This window comes from Dendrobates tinctorius, unplaced genomic scaffold, assembly GCF_039654945.1.
Source record: "Dendrobates tinctorius isolate UK_male_01 unplaced genomic scaffold, ASM3965494v1 ptg000173l, whole genome shotgun sequence".
Lineage (NCBI taxonomy): Eukaryota > Metazoa > Chordata > Amphibia > Anura > Dendrobatidae > Dendrobates > Dendrobates tinctorius.
The window spans coordinates 1237165-1252720 of NW_027361840.1; the positions used below are offsets into that span (position 1 = coordinate 1237165).

The following is a 15556-nucleotide window of genomic DNA, read 5'->3' on the forward strand; positions in this document are numbered from 1 at the left end:
AAAAGGAATTCAGCTCACCCAGCAGGGAGAGGCAGAAATCCAGACCAAACAGGGCAAAACCAAACAAAACACAAATGCAAAAAGTAGAGCAGAAAAACTTAGCTTTCAGAGGAGCAGGAATCAGACTGGTCTCCAAGAATCCCAGAGAGGAATAACCCGCGAGGCAGACGGGCGGCGGCTGACTTATATCCAGTCAGCGATCCCAGGCAGCCAGTCATCATGATTCTGCTCAGGTGTTTTGTAATCAGCCTCACTACCTTCCTTCACCAGGAGAGGGATTTCATCAGACCTCAATGGTGAAGGGGAAAACGAACTCACAACATGCGACGATGTTTGCAGTACCTGGTGCACTGGAAGGGGTATGAGCCGAAGGATCGCTCGTGGGTTCCTGCTCGCTTGGTGCACGCTGACCATCTAGTTCTAGCTTTTCTTGCCACATATCCGGGGAAGCCTGGAGGTCCAGTGGTCACCTCTTGAGAGGGGGGTACTGTCATGATCCTGTGGTGAAGTTTGACCTGGAGCTTCAGGGGTTAACTCTGTGGCCTCATTTTGGGCATGGGGAGGGTTTTTATAGCCACTGTGGATCTCCATCCTTGTCAGTTATACCTTAGCCCTCGGCTTAGTTAAGTGACCCCTGTGCGTTTGTGTTAGTGCTGTGTGCCTGCTTTTCTGCCTGATTACCTGTTTTTGACCCGGTCTGTTGCCTGTTGTGTTCTTGCCTGCTGATTCGGTACTGTGTGTCTGTTCTCCTGGTTTCTGACTTTGGCTACGTCTCTGGTTATTCTCCTGTCTACACCCCTGGTACTTCTGCTGTCCATACGGTTTGACCCTTAGCCTGTCCCTGACATCCCTCCTGTCTAGCGCTCATCGGTGCTTCTCTTTGAGCTATACCTGCTGGTAGGATCTTTATTTCGAGCCGGCATCTCTCTCTGCTTCTGCTCCCTCTGTGAGACCTGTCGCCGGCTCCACTCCTTGGCAGTCACGTGCTTCAGGTTCTGTTTGCCTGAAGCACGCATCTCCACTGCTGCAACCCCACTCCACAGGTATCTTTGAGCATAGTTTGTTCTACTCAGGACACACGCACTGGCTCAGTGAGCAAGTGCAGTGCTTTGTTCCTGACAGGTTTCCTCCAGTATTTGTAACACCTTACTAAAAGTGTCCCATTCCCGAGGGGTCGTAGCATGACAGAATCCTTGTCCTCTCCATCTAAAGCCATCATAGCAACCTCTGCTTCTAATGCAGGGGTCATGGGGTGCATTCTCATCATCCCCCTGATTCGCTGACTTGTGCGGGGTCCTGTATCTGGATTCGTCGTGCGGAGTGAAGAGTAGTCTGTGACACTGCTAGAACCGTAACTTCGCTTGGCAATAACCCGTGGGTGAGGAAGGACACAGTTCTATAATAGTCACCCGGTCTGTCTTAGGCGGCACGCGCGCAGCTAAAACCGACCCAGACCGTTTTGGCATCTTCGGTTGCTGGAGCCAATGGGCATACAGCAAGTCGCTGCTCACAGTCACTGTCCTTAGCAGAAGGGGATCTTTAGCGCCGGCCTGCGCTGTCACGTCGCTCAGAGGACGTAGAACCAAACATCCCCTGCTGCGCGCGCTGTCTTCCCGCCAAACCTCTCCTGCGCCCAGGCTTTTTTAGACACGCCCCCTGCTGTCAAGTGAAAAGGTCGGTCCGGGTAGGAAAGCTATCCCCCGGACAACAATGGTGACAGCCCCGACAGTTCCGGAACCAGCACAAGAGAGGTACCTACGGTCCGGTGCTTGTTCTTTCACTGCCAAACAACCTTCAGACTCCCGGTCTGAAAAACATGAAATCTCAAGAAAAAAATCACATTTATTACAAATTATCAGACAATTTGGAAGGAAATTATGGAGATATTAACTCCTTTTTGAAAAAAATGTATGACCAGTAAGGTCAAAAACATCAATAGTATTATCGAGGAGCCTTACATGACTAAGAATATAGGATATAAATCTAAACCTTTATTAAAGTCTTGATAAAAGACACTTGAGTTGAGCGAAACGGGTCGACAAATTTCAAAAGTCGCCGACTTTTGGCAAAGTCGGGTTTCATGAATCGAAACCCGACCCTAGGATGAGGTCGGCCACGAGGTCGGCGACTTAGGCGCCAAAGTCGCGTTTCAAAAGCTTGTTTTGCGCTCTTTTTCAGCCAATCAGGATCCACAGACACTGTGGGCAACGTGATGACATAGGCAGGGGTCACCACCATCTTGGAGAAGGGCATGCAAGTGATTTGCTTGCTTTGTGGGGCGTCACAGGGGGTATAAAAGGGCGGGGGCGCCGACCGCCATGTTACTCATGCTGATCTCAGAATAGGGAGAGCTGCTGCTGAGGAAGATTCTGTAGGGAGAGCGTTAGGCAGGGAAGAAGATACCAAAAACTGATTCTGCTGCTAGCGATTTTGCCTGTACAACACACCAGTCACTGTGCAGTGCAAGGGGAGGCTATATCTTGGTGCATCAGCTCTGTTGGTTATTAGGCTGCCTTTTAAGGCTACCTGGTAGCTGCATTGCTGTGTGCACACTGCTGAGCAAACTGCTTTTTGCAAAGCAATCCAGATTTTATTGTTTTGTCCTGCTGAGGTACTGAGCGTGCATTTTTCACACCATACAGCGGTGCACACTCCTCACACAGTACCGTGTAACGGCTGTTATCACAGCCACAGTGAAGCTATCTGTGTGTCACTCTGAGAATAAGTCAAGGACATGTTCCGTTCTTACAGACCTGCACCTTCTAGTTTTGTCTCGCTTTCAAACAGTTAAATATATTTGCTGTTTGATCACATTCAAAACTATAGAGAGACAGCGTGTGTCAGTCCGTATACTTAAAAAACACGGAGCTTGACAATTTTACGTACACCGGACAGCCGTGTATGTGCACGCTCCTCTCAGTACCGTGTAATGGTTGTTATCACGGCCACAGTGAAGCTATCTGTGTGTCATTCTGTGAGAATAAGTCGAGGACATGTTCCGTTCTTACAGACCTGCACCTTCTAGTTTTGTCTAGCTTTCAAACAGTTAAATATATTTGCTGTTTGATCACATTCAAAACTATAGAGAGACAGCGTGTGTCAGTCCGTATACTTAAAAAACATCTGTGTGTGTCACTGTGGAAGGATAAGTGGAGGACTTGTTCCGTTCTTACAGACCTACACTCTAGGGAGATTCCTATTCTGCCCAATTCTATATACACCTTGTAGTTTGTGATACACTAGCCAATTTCTGCCTGTGACATAGCGCTCTGATATTCAGTGGGCCTCACACAATCCATAAGTGTCCAGTGTCCACAAGTGTGTGCAGAACTTCAAAATATCCCCTGTCCTATAGACACTTTTTTCACACCTGTGCCATCGAGCCTGTGACATAGCGCTCTGATATTCAGTGGGCCTCACACAATCCATAAGTGTCCAGTGTCCACAAGTGTGTGCAGAACTTCAAAATCTCCCCTGTCCTATAGACACTTTTTTCACACCTGTGCCATCGAGCCTGTGACATAGCGCTGCGATATTCAGTGAGCCTCACACAATCCATAAGTGTCCAGTGTCCACAAGTGTGTGCAGAACTTCAAAATCTCCCCTGTCCTATAGACACCTTGTACCTTGTTTTACATTACTATATAGTTTGTTGGATTTTGTCTACATTTCTACCAAAAATGAGGAAGGCTGGTGGAAGAGGCTGTGGAATTGGGCGGGGGTTGGCAGCTGGTAATAATGGTGTTGGTGGTGGATCTGATGGTAGTGGCAAAAGCAAAATAGGACCAAATGCAGGAGGTGTTGAGCCTGCGTCATCGTCTGGCTCCACAAGGCCTCGAAGGCTTACTTTTCTAGGAGTTGGCAAACCGCTTTTAAAGCCAGAGCTGCAGGAAAAAGTTTTGGCTTACATTGCTGACTCAGCCTCCAGCTCTATCGCCTCCTCTTCTGAAGTTGTAAAAAGTAAAAGCACTGAGTCGTCATTGGAGGCTCATGTTCATGAACCACACCTTTCCTTGTGTCCTTCACACCAACCAAGATTGAAGGATGAAGCAGGCCGTACTACTGATTACTCCATGGAGCTTTTTTCACATACCATGCCTGGATTATCAAGTGAAATGGTGAATTACCCAGGCCAAGATGAATCTGACATGGAGTGCACTGATGTACAGCCACTGATAGATGATTCTGCTGGTACATTCACTCAGAGCACTACATTGTCCTCACAGTGTAAAGAGCCAGATTCTAACCCTGATGAGACTCAGGTGCCCCTTCCCGCACACTATACCACCATACACTGTGACACAGAGGAAGGTGCACATGACATTGAAGAGGAGGTGATGGAGGACCCAGTTGTTGACCCAGATTGGCATCCATTGGGGGAAGAGGGTGCTGCTTCCAATAGCTCAGATGAGGAGCATCCACAGCAGACATCAACATCGCAACAGCTGTTATCTGGCAGGCACGGAGCACTCCAAAGACAGGTTCCAAAAATCAAAAGAGTTGCTGGACAGCTTGTCCAGAGGGTCAAAATATCACAGCGTGCTAGGCCGCAAAATGTCTGCCAAAGTAGGAAGAGTGCAGTGTGGCACTTTTTTGAACAAAATCCTCATGATCAGGCCAAGGTTATCTGTAAGAAGTGCGCAAAGACCTTTAGCCGAGGGAAAAATCTGAAAAATTTGAATACCAGTTGCATGCTTAGACATTTAACCAGCATGCACTTGCAAGCGTGGACACAACACCAAACCTCAAGTACCACATGTGCAACTGATCACAAAGAAGGTAGTCAACAATGCTCCATTGTTTCCCCCACTGTAAGCCCACCGGTCAGCACAGCAGCAAATGTTGAGGTGTCGTTGCAAGGCCACAGCAGTCAGGGAATCCCACTGTTATATCAACGAAATACTGAATCTAGGCCATCAGAAAGAACACCAACTCCATCACCATCATCCACCCTCTCTCAGTCCGCCCTGTCCACCGCTACTTCCACCATATGCAGCTCTCAAGTCCAGCTCACCCTCCCAGACACTATGAGTAGGTCAAGAAAGTACTCAGTCTCTCATCCGCGTACACTGTGTTTGAACGCCCACATTGCCAAACTAATCTCGTTTGAGATGATGCCCTATCGGTTGGTGGAAAGCGCAGCTTTCCGCGAACTCATGGCCTATGCAGTACCACGCTATGACCTACCCAGTCGCCACTTCTTCTCTCGCAAAGCCATCCCAGCCCTCCACCATCATGTGAAAGACCACATTGTCCATGCACTCAAGCAGTCAGTGAGTGGAAAGGTGCACCTCACAACTGATGCATGGTCCAGTCGGCATGGCCAGGGCCGTTACATGTCCATCACTGCGCACTGGGTTAATGTGGTGGATGCAGGGTCCACAGAGGACAGCGGTGGTGGGACAGTGCTGCCTAGCCCACGGTACAGGAAACAGTTGGCTGTAGGCGTTCGACCCTCCTCCTCCTCCAGAAGCGAAAGCTCGTCCACAGAGCGCAGTCGTACGAGCACTCCATCTGCAGCTGCCACTGTTGCACACGAGGTGTCCCCCTATCGAGCAGCTAGTGGAAAGGGTCAGCAGGCTGTGTTGCAGATGATGTGTTTGGGCGACAGACACACCGCCGAGGTGCTGGCCGAGTACTTTCAGCGACAAACTGAGTCATGGCTGGGCAGTGTACATCTTGAGGCAGGCAAGGTAGTTAGTGATAACGGCCGTAATTTTGTGGCAGCCATAGCCCTTTCAAAACTCAGCCACATACCTTGCTTGGCTCACACCTTGAACCTGGTGGTGCAGTGCTTCCTCAAAAATTATCCGGAGTAAACAGCCCTGCTCCAGAAGGTGCGAAGACTGTGCGCGCACATCCGCCGGTCGCCTGTACACTCCACTCGTATGCAGAAGCTGCAGCGATTGCTCCACCTTCCCAACCACCGCCTCATTATCGACATTGCAACAAGGTGGAACTCCACCCTGCACATGGTTGAGCGGCTGTGCGAACAAAGGCAGGCCATAATGCATTTGTGGGAGGATACACGGCCAGGCACTTTGAGAGCAGATATGGAGTTGACAGGTGTGCAGTGGTCGAAGCTGAAAGACCTCTTTAAAGTCCTTCAGTGTTTTGAGGAATGCACACGGCTGGTAAGCGCAGACGACGCCATCATAAGCATGAGCATCCCACTTATGCGTCTGCTCATGCAAACTTTGACGCACCTTAAGGAGCAGGCGTCTGCAGCCAATGTTGACGAGGAGGGAATCCTTGATGACATTCAGCCATTGTCTGCTCAGGGACCTCTCCTGGACGAGGTGGAGGAAGAAGAGGAGGAGGAGGATGTTGATGGGGATGATTACTTAGGGGAGGAGGATGCATCTCGTGGGGCAAGTGAAAATGTTGGCATGGCAAGGTCTGGTACAGGGTTTGTGCGTGACTGGAGGGATGTGGATTTGCCAGAAAGTGCTCCTCCAACCAGCACTCGCAGTGCATCATTGACACCGGGAACATTGGCCCACATGTCAGATTATGCCTTGCAGATCCTAAAAAGGGACCCCCGCATTGCCAAAATGATGAACGATGACGACTACTGGTTGGCCAGCATCCTGGATCCACGCTATAAAGGCAAATTACAAAACATCATGCCACAGGAGAACCTTGACCTAATATTGGCTAATAAACAAGCATCTCTGGTAAATCGGTTGCTTGAGGCATTCCCAGCACACAGCAGCGGTGATGGTACTCACACGAGCCGTGCGGGCCGGGGGCAGCTTGGCAGAGTTGTTCGTGGTGCACACAGCAGAAGTGGCGTTGGAGACAGGGGTTTCATGACAATGTTGTGGACTGATTTTTCAAGTACCGCTCACACAACTGGTAATACTGCATCGATGGAAAGTGACAGGAGACAGCAGTTGTCAACTATGGTTACAAACTACTTTTCCTCCCATATCGATGTTCTCCCACACAGGTCATTCCCCTTTGACTATTGGGCCGCAAAACTGGACACCTGGCCTGAATTGGCCCAATATGCCTTACAGGAGCTCGCGTGCCCAGCTGCAAGTGTGCTATCGGAAAGAGTCTTCAGTGCTGCTGGTTCAATACTGACAGAAAAAAGGACCCGTCTGTCGACCCAAAATGTGGATGATCTAACCTTCATTAAAATGAACCATGCATGGGTTTCCAAGGATTTTGTCCCACCTTCCCCTGATGACACATGGGTTGACAGAAACATGGCTTGCTTTGGTCCTCCGCTTCCTGGGACTTGACCAATTTCGCCTTTTGCATCAGCTGAATGTCCAACATCAACATATGCCATTGTATAAACCTCCCTAACTGGACTGCCCCCCCCCCATGGTCGGGTTCACCAGCTAGCGCACGCAACCGTGCGAGTGCCGTTGCCCTTGACAGGTGGGTAGGTCGACTCTTGGGCGCGGGCACTGGCACAGGGTCCCTCATAGTGCAATCAAGTGTCTCTGACGGTGGTGGTGCACACCCACCATCAGAAACACCGCCGTACTATGAGGGGCCCAGTGCCAGTACCGACGTGGGCCAGCCGTGCTTGGCCAGGGCCCCAGCATTTGCAATCTTTACCTCTCCCTGCTCCTCCGCTGTGTAGTCTGGGCTGTCAAATCCATACTGGGCCTGACACCGTCTGAGCCTGCCTCCTGATGTATAGACATATATTTTTAATGTGTAAACTATGCTATCCATACATGTTATCCGGTGATACGTACCCTTTCTCACCTTTGTGCAATCACGTGTAATCCATAATGTGCCTGAGAACGGCTGGCGAGCTGTTATGCAAGCTACAGCACCTGTGGTTTGCACACATACGTTTTTCCCTTTTTCAGGAATGACGGTTAGGCCTAATTCCGGAACAGCGGTTGACCTGCACTTACTGGGAAATCATCGTTCGCGGGTAATAATTGTAATCCCAGATCCCCATCACTAACGGTGTTCAGCGGCTTATCTGCACCTGTAAGCGACACCCGCTGGCCCTTTCGGTGTAGCGCGCATGCAGCCACGGACATGTAAGGCATTGACACACCAGTTATTGCCCAATCTCGCGTGCCAGAGCATCGCGTGTCCCTCTAGTAAGCTGGCCGCGGACCGCGTGGGCAGGACGGAGTCTCGTTCGTTAACGGAATTAAGCTTGCAATGCGTGCATCTTTTCGGTTGCTGGATGGTTGAGGTTGCCCGTGTTGAGTCCAATTACGCCGCAGGCTCCACTCCTGGTGGTGCCCTTCTGGACATTCCTTTAAGGTTCAGCTTTGCAACCATACTGCCCACGTCAAACTAAAATTTTGCCTTCATGGATGCTGTTTGGAGGGTCGTGAGTATCATGCCGCCCAATCAGTTAACCTGCTAGAGAGATCCTTCGTTCGTTGCTCCCAAGCATGACATCACACTCCCTAGGAGGAAGGTAATGCCACTGTGGCGACCATACTCCTGTGGGCGCCACAAGTGCACTGATGCCCAGCCACTGCTCAATGATTCTGCTGGTACATTGACCCAGACCACTACATTCCTCTCGCACTCTACACAGCCTGAATCTGACCCTGATGAAACTCAGGTTACCCTTCTCATATAATGTTCCACCTTACACGGTGACAAAGAGGAAGCTGCAGATGAAAGTACAGGTTCGGTCCACCTGCCGTCAGACACACCGCCGTACTATGAGGGGCCCTGTGCCAGTGCCGTCGCCAACGAGTGGGCCCCCCCTGCTTGCTCAGGATCACAGCACTTGCAAGGTTGAAATACTTACCTCTCCCTGCTCCACCGCCATGACGTCTTCCGCGTTTCCTGACACTGATATTCTGATCAGAGAGCGCAATGACATCACGTCTGTACGCCCTCTGCCTAAACAGCCAAGTGCAGTGGGATGGAAGATGGGGACGACAAGGAGTTCTGACTAGTACAGGGATTCCATAGCGAGGAGAATTATTTCATTGTTTTCAATGTTGGGACTGCTATTTTTGGGGAGCACTATACTCTGGAGAATGATAGATGGGGCCCACCATACACTGGAACATTCCAAAGGTGGACATCAGACACTGGAGCAGCATGTACAGGGCCCATTATACACTAGAGCATTAGAAATAGGGTCCATTATGTATGGAGCATTATTTGGGCCCATAAGACAGTGGAGCTTCATCCATGTGGACCAACATATACTGTAGCATTATGTGGAGCTCATCATATACAGTTTCAAACATTATATGGGATCAATGATTCTGTAGGGAGAAATAGATGGGCCTCATTACTCTGTATAGCGCACTATGCGGTGGCCATAATACTGTATGGAGTAATATACTGTCCGTTTTTGGAGCTATTGGAGAATTTTAAATGGATATCAGTCATGAGATGTAAAAAGTGAAGTATTTTTCATTGTACTATACCACTATTATTCTGCCGTATCAGAGCATCATGAGTTGTGGTATGTGTTAAAGAGGCGCTCTTTGGCCCAGGGCACATGAAAACCTGGAGCCAGCCCTCCCCCCCGCAACTTTAGCCAAATAACCCCCATTTTTCAATGCGTAGCTTGTATTATGAAGTAAATAAAGGGTGACAAGCTTCAGGAATAAGAATTTATGGTTTTGGCATTCAAATGGGCACTGTAAGTGTGTTTCCTGTCCTCTTCTCACTCCCGACTTTTCTTCCCCATTGACTTACATTGGGTTTCGTGTTTCGGTCTGAACGAAACCAGACTTTTTCCGTTAGTCGGACGATCTCACTCGACCCGACTTTTGAGAAAGTCGGGTTTCGCGAAACCCGACTCGACACGAAAAAAGGCAAAGTCGCTCAACTCTAAAAGACGCCACTACCACACAGAAATACAAATAACCGTGTCACCTACTGGACCCTGCAAATAGGGGTCCTAATATCAAAACTGCCTAGCAGCGGAGGTTGGCACCCTAAACATATACGAGATTGGCGCCCGCGCTCCACGTCGGCTGTACCCTAAATCTCCTAGATAGCCCTGGATAAGTGCAGCAAACAATCATTCATTTAACCAGGAAAGGAACGTATAGGGGTTGCCACAATGATTGCTAGGTAGGCAACAATAGAAGAAAGCGCAAAAAATTATATTAACGCCTTCCACCAAAAAGACATAGTATTAACATCCTGGGAATTTGTCGTCGGTGGTGGAGGGGGCTCAGGAGCTGAGCTCCGTCCACACGAGGCAGATACCAGCTGTATTATATAGCCGCCATCTGTCTCAGTCTAGGACAGCAGCATGTAAATGAAATGCATGGTGGTGCCCACGTGGAGGAGCCCCCATCAGCCCCCTGCAGTGCGATCACTGGGGACCTGTGGGTTACTGTGACAGTCAGGGCTCTGCTGAAGACCACCGCCACTGTCCTAGTCCTGTCACTATCACCCCGTCCTCCTGTGAACCTCAGCCGTAGGCGGACATCTTCACTATGTCCCTCAGGAGCATTGCAGGTGGAGGTCACCGAAGTTTTTCCTCGTTAAAAGTAAATAAAAATAAAAATTCATATTTAGTTTTGCCCCATTTGAATTATGTTTTGTTTATTTATCTCACGATCCTAAAGTGTGAAATGAGCAACAAAGCTTTGTATGTGCTGAATTGGCGTCACTGCCGGGAAACCAAAAAACAAGCCCCCGCTCAGCCCCAGCAACAGAAAAGAAGGTTCTCCTGTTCTCAGAAGGTTCCTACACAAACCTGGAGACATTTCTGGAATATTCTGAATTTTCTTCATCACATAAATAAAAAAGATTCATGTTTGGCATCGCGGTAATGGGATTGTCGTGGCCGATCATGATTCCAGATCATATTTACCGTACAATGACAAAATGCCCGACCTAACGCCACATCCACGGGGTCCTCAGCTCTGAATCCACTGACAGCTGGGCTGTCCATTCCCATTATCAGAGGGGCCGTGCCGTGACCCCCGGTACCACCCAGCTGTCTCTATAGTCATACATTATCAGGAGGAACAGCAGAGGAACGGGGCAGCGTAGAGATGTCAGGAGAGAAGCTCCAGAACCAGAGATCAGGCGGGATATAAATATTGTCCGGAGAGCGGACGGCTCCTCTGTGCTCATCTCCTCCGCTCCGCTACAACTTTCCTCCTGACTTTTCCTTCTATCTGTGACGTTTCCATTATTTCTTTCAGAGCTCTGAAATCCGGGTAAAGATCTGAGAAACCTTATTGCTGCCACCATAATGGAAGAAGAAAGTGATGTCCGGGGTGGTGAGCGATGCACTGAGGACGTCTCTACAAGTAACCGGCCCGGTGAGGAACTACCACTAAATAATACAAAGAAGAGTCATGATTTTCTCATTCACCGGACATAATACACACCTTACCTGCTGCAGAACCTCATAATACACCTCAGCTGCTGCAGAACCTCATCATACACACCTCATCTACTGCGGAACCTCATAATACGCCTCAGCTGCTGCAGAACCTCATCATACACACCTCAGCTGCTGCAGAACCTCATAATACACCTAAGCTGCTGCAGAACCTCATCATACACACCTTATCTGTTGCAGAACCACACAATACACCTCAGCTGCTGCAGAACCTCATAATACACCTCAGCTGCTGCAGAACATCATCATACACACTTCATCTACTGCGGAACCTCATAATACACCTCAGCTGCTGCAGAACCTCATCATACACACCTCAGCTTCTGCAGAACCTCATAATACACCTCAGCTGCTGCAGAACCTCACAATACACAATGGTGCTATATAAATAAATAATAATAATAATACACCTCAGCTCCTGCAGAACCTGATAATATACACCTCAGCTGCTGCAGAACGTCATTATACACACCTCAGCTGCTACAGAACCTCTTAATACACCTCAGCTGCTGCAGGACCTCATTATACACCTCAGCTGCTGCAGAACCTCACAATACACCTCAGATGCTGCAGAACATCATCATGCACACCTCAGCTGCTGCCGAACTTAATAATACGCACTTCAACTCCTGCAGAACCTTATAAAACTTCTCAGCTGCTGCAGAACCTCATAATGTATCTCAGCTGCTGCTGAACCTCATAAGACACACTTCAGCTGCTGCAGAACATCATCATACACACCTCTCCTGCTGCAGAACCTTAGAATGTATCTCAGCTGCTGCAGAACCTAATACACTCTTCAGCTGCTGCAGAACCTGATAATACACACCTCAACTGCTGCAGAACATCAAAATATATTTCAGCTGCTGCAGCACATCATCATACATACCTCAGCTGCTGCAGAACCTGATAATACACACCTCAACTTCTGCAGAATCTCATAATGTGTCTCAGCAGCTGTAGAACATCATCATACACACCTCAGCTGCTGCAGAACATCATCATACACACCTCAGCTGCTGCAGAACCTCATAATATATCTCAGCTGCTGCAGAACATCATCATACACACCTCAGCTGCTGGGGAACCTCATAATATATCTCAGCTGCTGCAGAACATCATCATACACACCTCAGCTGCTGCAGAACATCATCATACACACCTCAGCTGCTGCAGAACATCATCATACACACCTCAGCTGCTGCAGAACCTCATAATATATCTCAGCTGCTGCAGAACATCATCATACACACCTCAGCTGCTGCAGAACATCATCATACCTCAGCTGCTGCAGAACCTCATAATATATCTCAGCTGCTGCAGAACATCATCATATATACCTCAGCTGCTGCAGAACCTCATAATATATCTCAGCTGCTATCGTTGCCTAACATTGACAGAATGGCTTCTATTTCCGCGTTGATCACTGACGTGTGATGTGCAGAGAGCAGTGACGGCGTGCAACGTATACGGCTTCCAGTGTTGTTTTGCCACAAGAGTAGGGATCTGACAGCCGTGGATGATTTACTCCGACATTGTGACATTTCAGAGGAAACCTACATTTAATATCCGGCTGGGGAAGATGTGACCAGGATGACTAGCCCGAGTGTCCATCCCCAGCGGCTTCTCCCTGCTCTGCTGCCCTACACTGACAGGTGTCCCCTGTGTGCAGTTCTGAAAGTTGACGCTGAGATGCCGAATCCTAAATGTCGTAGAGAAAATGTAAAAATCCATAAAGAAATCTCTGGAGAGGAGACATATCACCGTCACATTGAACATATGAGACTAATTAGAATAGGGGAAGTGAGAGAGAGCTGACACTTCAGCCTTTATTGAAGTAAGGACCTCCTGTGGGGACCAGGTAGTTACAATAGGAATCTGTTCTGGGAACCAGCCACCTAGACTGGAATTTAATTGCACAGAGGTGGAGACGTACACTTCCAATGCAAGAGCTTCCTCTGTTCAAAAGGCTTGTCTGAGACGCAGCCACTGGCCAGTGATGAATATTGAGGTTTGCATCGATCTGATAGTTATGGGAGATATATTTTCGGCATTGTGGTAGAGGGATGCACATAACTCACATCACAGTATGGTCCATTTTCCTACAGAGTACCTTCCTCCGCCAAGCTCTGAGCCATCTCTGTGGCCAGGTTTAGTACTTATTCTTTCGTTATTCCTTTTCATTTTATGCAATTGTATATATATTGTTTTGCTCACATTTTGTATATTTTTATAAACACTGCCTATATTTCCAGATTAAATACCGTATATACTCGTGTATAAGCCAAGATTTTCAGAACATGTTTTTGTGCTGAAAATGCCCCCCTTGGCTTATACACGAGTCATTGTCCAGAAAGCCAGCGGTGGAGGAGGAGGGTAGCGGTGGAGCAGCGGCAGGAGCTGGCTGCTGTGACATCATACTCACCTTCCTCCCTCCCTCGCTGAACTCCTTGCATCTCTGTTGTCCCGGCACGGCAGTTCTTCCTGTGTTCAGCGGTCACGTGGTACCGCTCATTAAGGTAATGAATATGCATGCGTCTTCACTCCCATAGGCGTGGAGCACATATTAATTACTTTAATGAGCGGTACCACGCGACCGCTGAACACAGGAAGTGCTGCCGCGCCGGGACAACGGAGATGCAGGGACGTGCAGCGACAGCGCAAGGAGGACGAGGGAGGATGGAGGAGGACGGAGGTAGCTGAGCGAAACCATGCATACAAGGATGGGATGGGGAAGCCAAGCTATGCATACAAGATGGGACAGGGGATCGGGGAAGCCATACATACAACGAGGGGACTGGGGGAGCCATGCATGCAACAGGAGGGGAGCCAAGCATACAACGGGGGACCCACACAGAGCAGGACTGGACGGGGGGAGCCACACATAGCAGGACAGGGATGAGGGGACAATGCATACCCAGCTCAAGTCAATAAGCTTACCCAGTTTTTCGTGGCAAAATTAGGTGGCTCGACTTGTACTCGGGTCGGCTTATACTCGAGTATATACGGCACATAAAATGTAATAGCTTTGTTCCTTTTCCTCTGTAAACCACACCCTGAAGCCATATGCAACCTATAACGGGCGTCCAATCAGCCTGTATAAATGATTGGTTGTAGAGGTGGTGCCGAGCTGGGGGGGTGGTCCCTCTTTTTACCGCGCAGAGACAAAACAGAGACAAGATGGAGGCAGGTACTGGGTACAACAGGTCCAAGCTTTATTCACTCGCCGTCCGTTTGACGGCCTCAAAGCACATCGCACTTTCTTTACCTCACGGCCTTCCGTTTCCAGGGCCGCTTTTCACACACCGTACTCTATACTGGGGACGTGTATGCATACACCGTCCCCTCTTCACTCGTCGACGCTCCTGACAGGCCTGTCACTGTGGCCGCCTTAGGCCCGTAAACCAACAGTGCTTCTACTGATCAGTCGTCGTGTTAAATACGGTGTCTTACACCCAATGCCTCGTCCCTTCTGCGGTATTTTCCTGTCAGGACCACCCCCCTGACGTTCTATCTCCTCAGTCCCCCTGGTCGGATTCTCCTCAGAGTGCACAGACTGTCGCAGTCCTCCTGTCACCTGGGCTCCCCCTGGGGACTGGAACCTTCTGGAACCCTCCCTCAGTATTTATAACAAACCCGGTCCCTTGAAACTGTCACTCCGCCCCCCATGACCAACGGTTTCTAAAGCCCTAAGCTGCTGTCAAGTCCTTTGCTCACACTCCACCCTGCCATCTAATGGTCATCCCAAGGTACTGCACGTCCACTGCACTTTCCTAGCTGTTTCCCCACTGTCGTAACTGCCACCTGTCTAAACTGTGCGAACCTTTCTTCCTCTATTCTGACACGTCCGTCCGACAGGTCACCTTCCCCACATTCCCCCTTCCTTTGTCTATTGTCGTCCCCGACAATCGTCATCCCTGCCTACGTCGTTCTGAAGCTTCACCTACACTCTGTTGTCGGACCAGCTGTTGGGCCAAACCCACTTCCTGCGGGGGCCAAACCATACTGGAAGCACCATGCTCTGAGTAGCCTACTGCTACTCACCAGCGCGCACGCCACATGAAGTCTTTCAAATTGGGCTAGGTACACCCATATTCTCTCTATGGCGTGTACCTTCCCCTACTCTCCCCTACTGTCACCTTCCACTATCCGGTACGCCATGATCGAGGCCTCACACCTACCAGATCATTACCAGCGCCCGCCTTCCTTCTTCGGGGGTGTCCGTGG

At 49.4% G+C, this 15556-nt stretch overlaps 1 protein-coding gene across 1 annotated transcript in view; it reads left to right on the forward strand.

The window, feature by feature from the left end:
• The window catches only part of LOC141053932 (uncharacterized), a 131215-nt gene that overhangs the window by 68497 nt on the left and 47162 nt on the right, over window positions 1-15556 (forward strand). The window contains exon 2 of the mRNA XM_073551101.1: window positions 11127-11246. Coding sequence (XP_073407202.1) covers window positions 11177-11246 — 70 coding nt within the window. The 5' untranslated portion in view covers window positions 11127-11176. The remainder of the gene's footprint in view (window positions 1-11126; window positions 11247-15556) is intronic.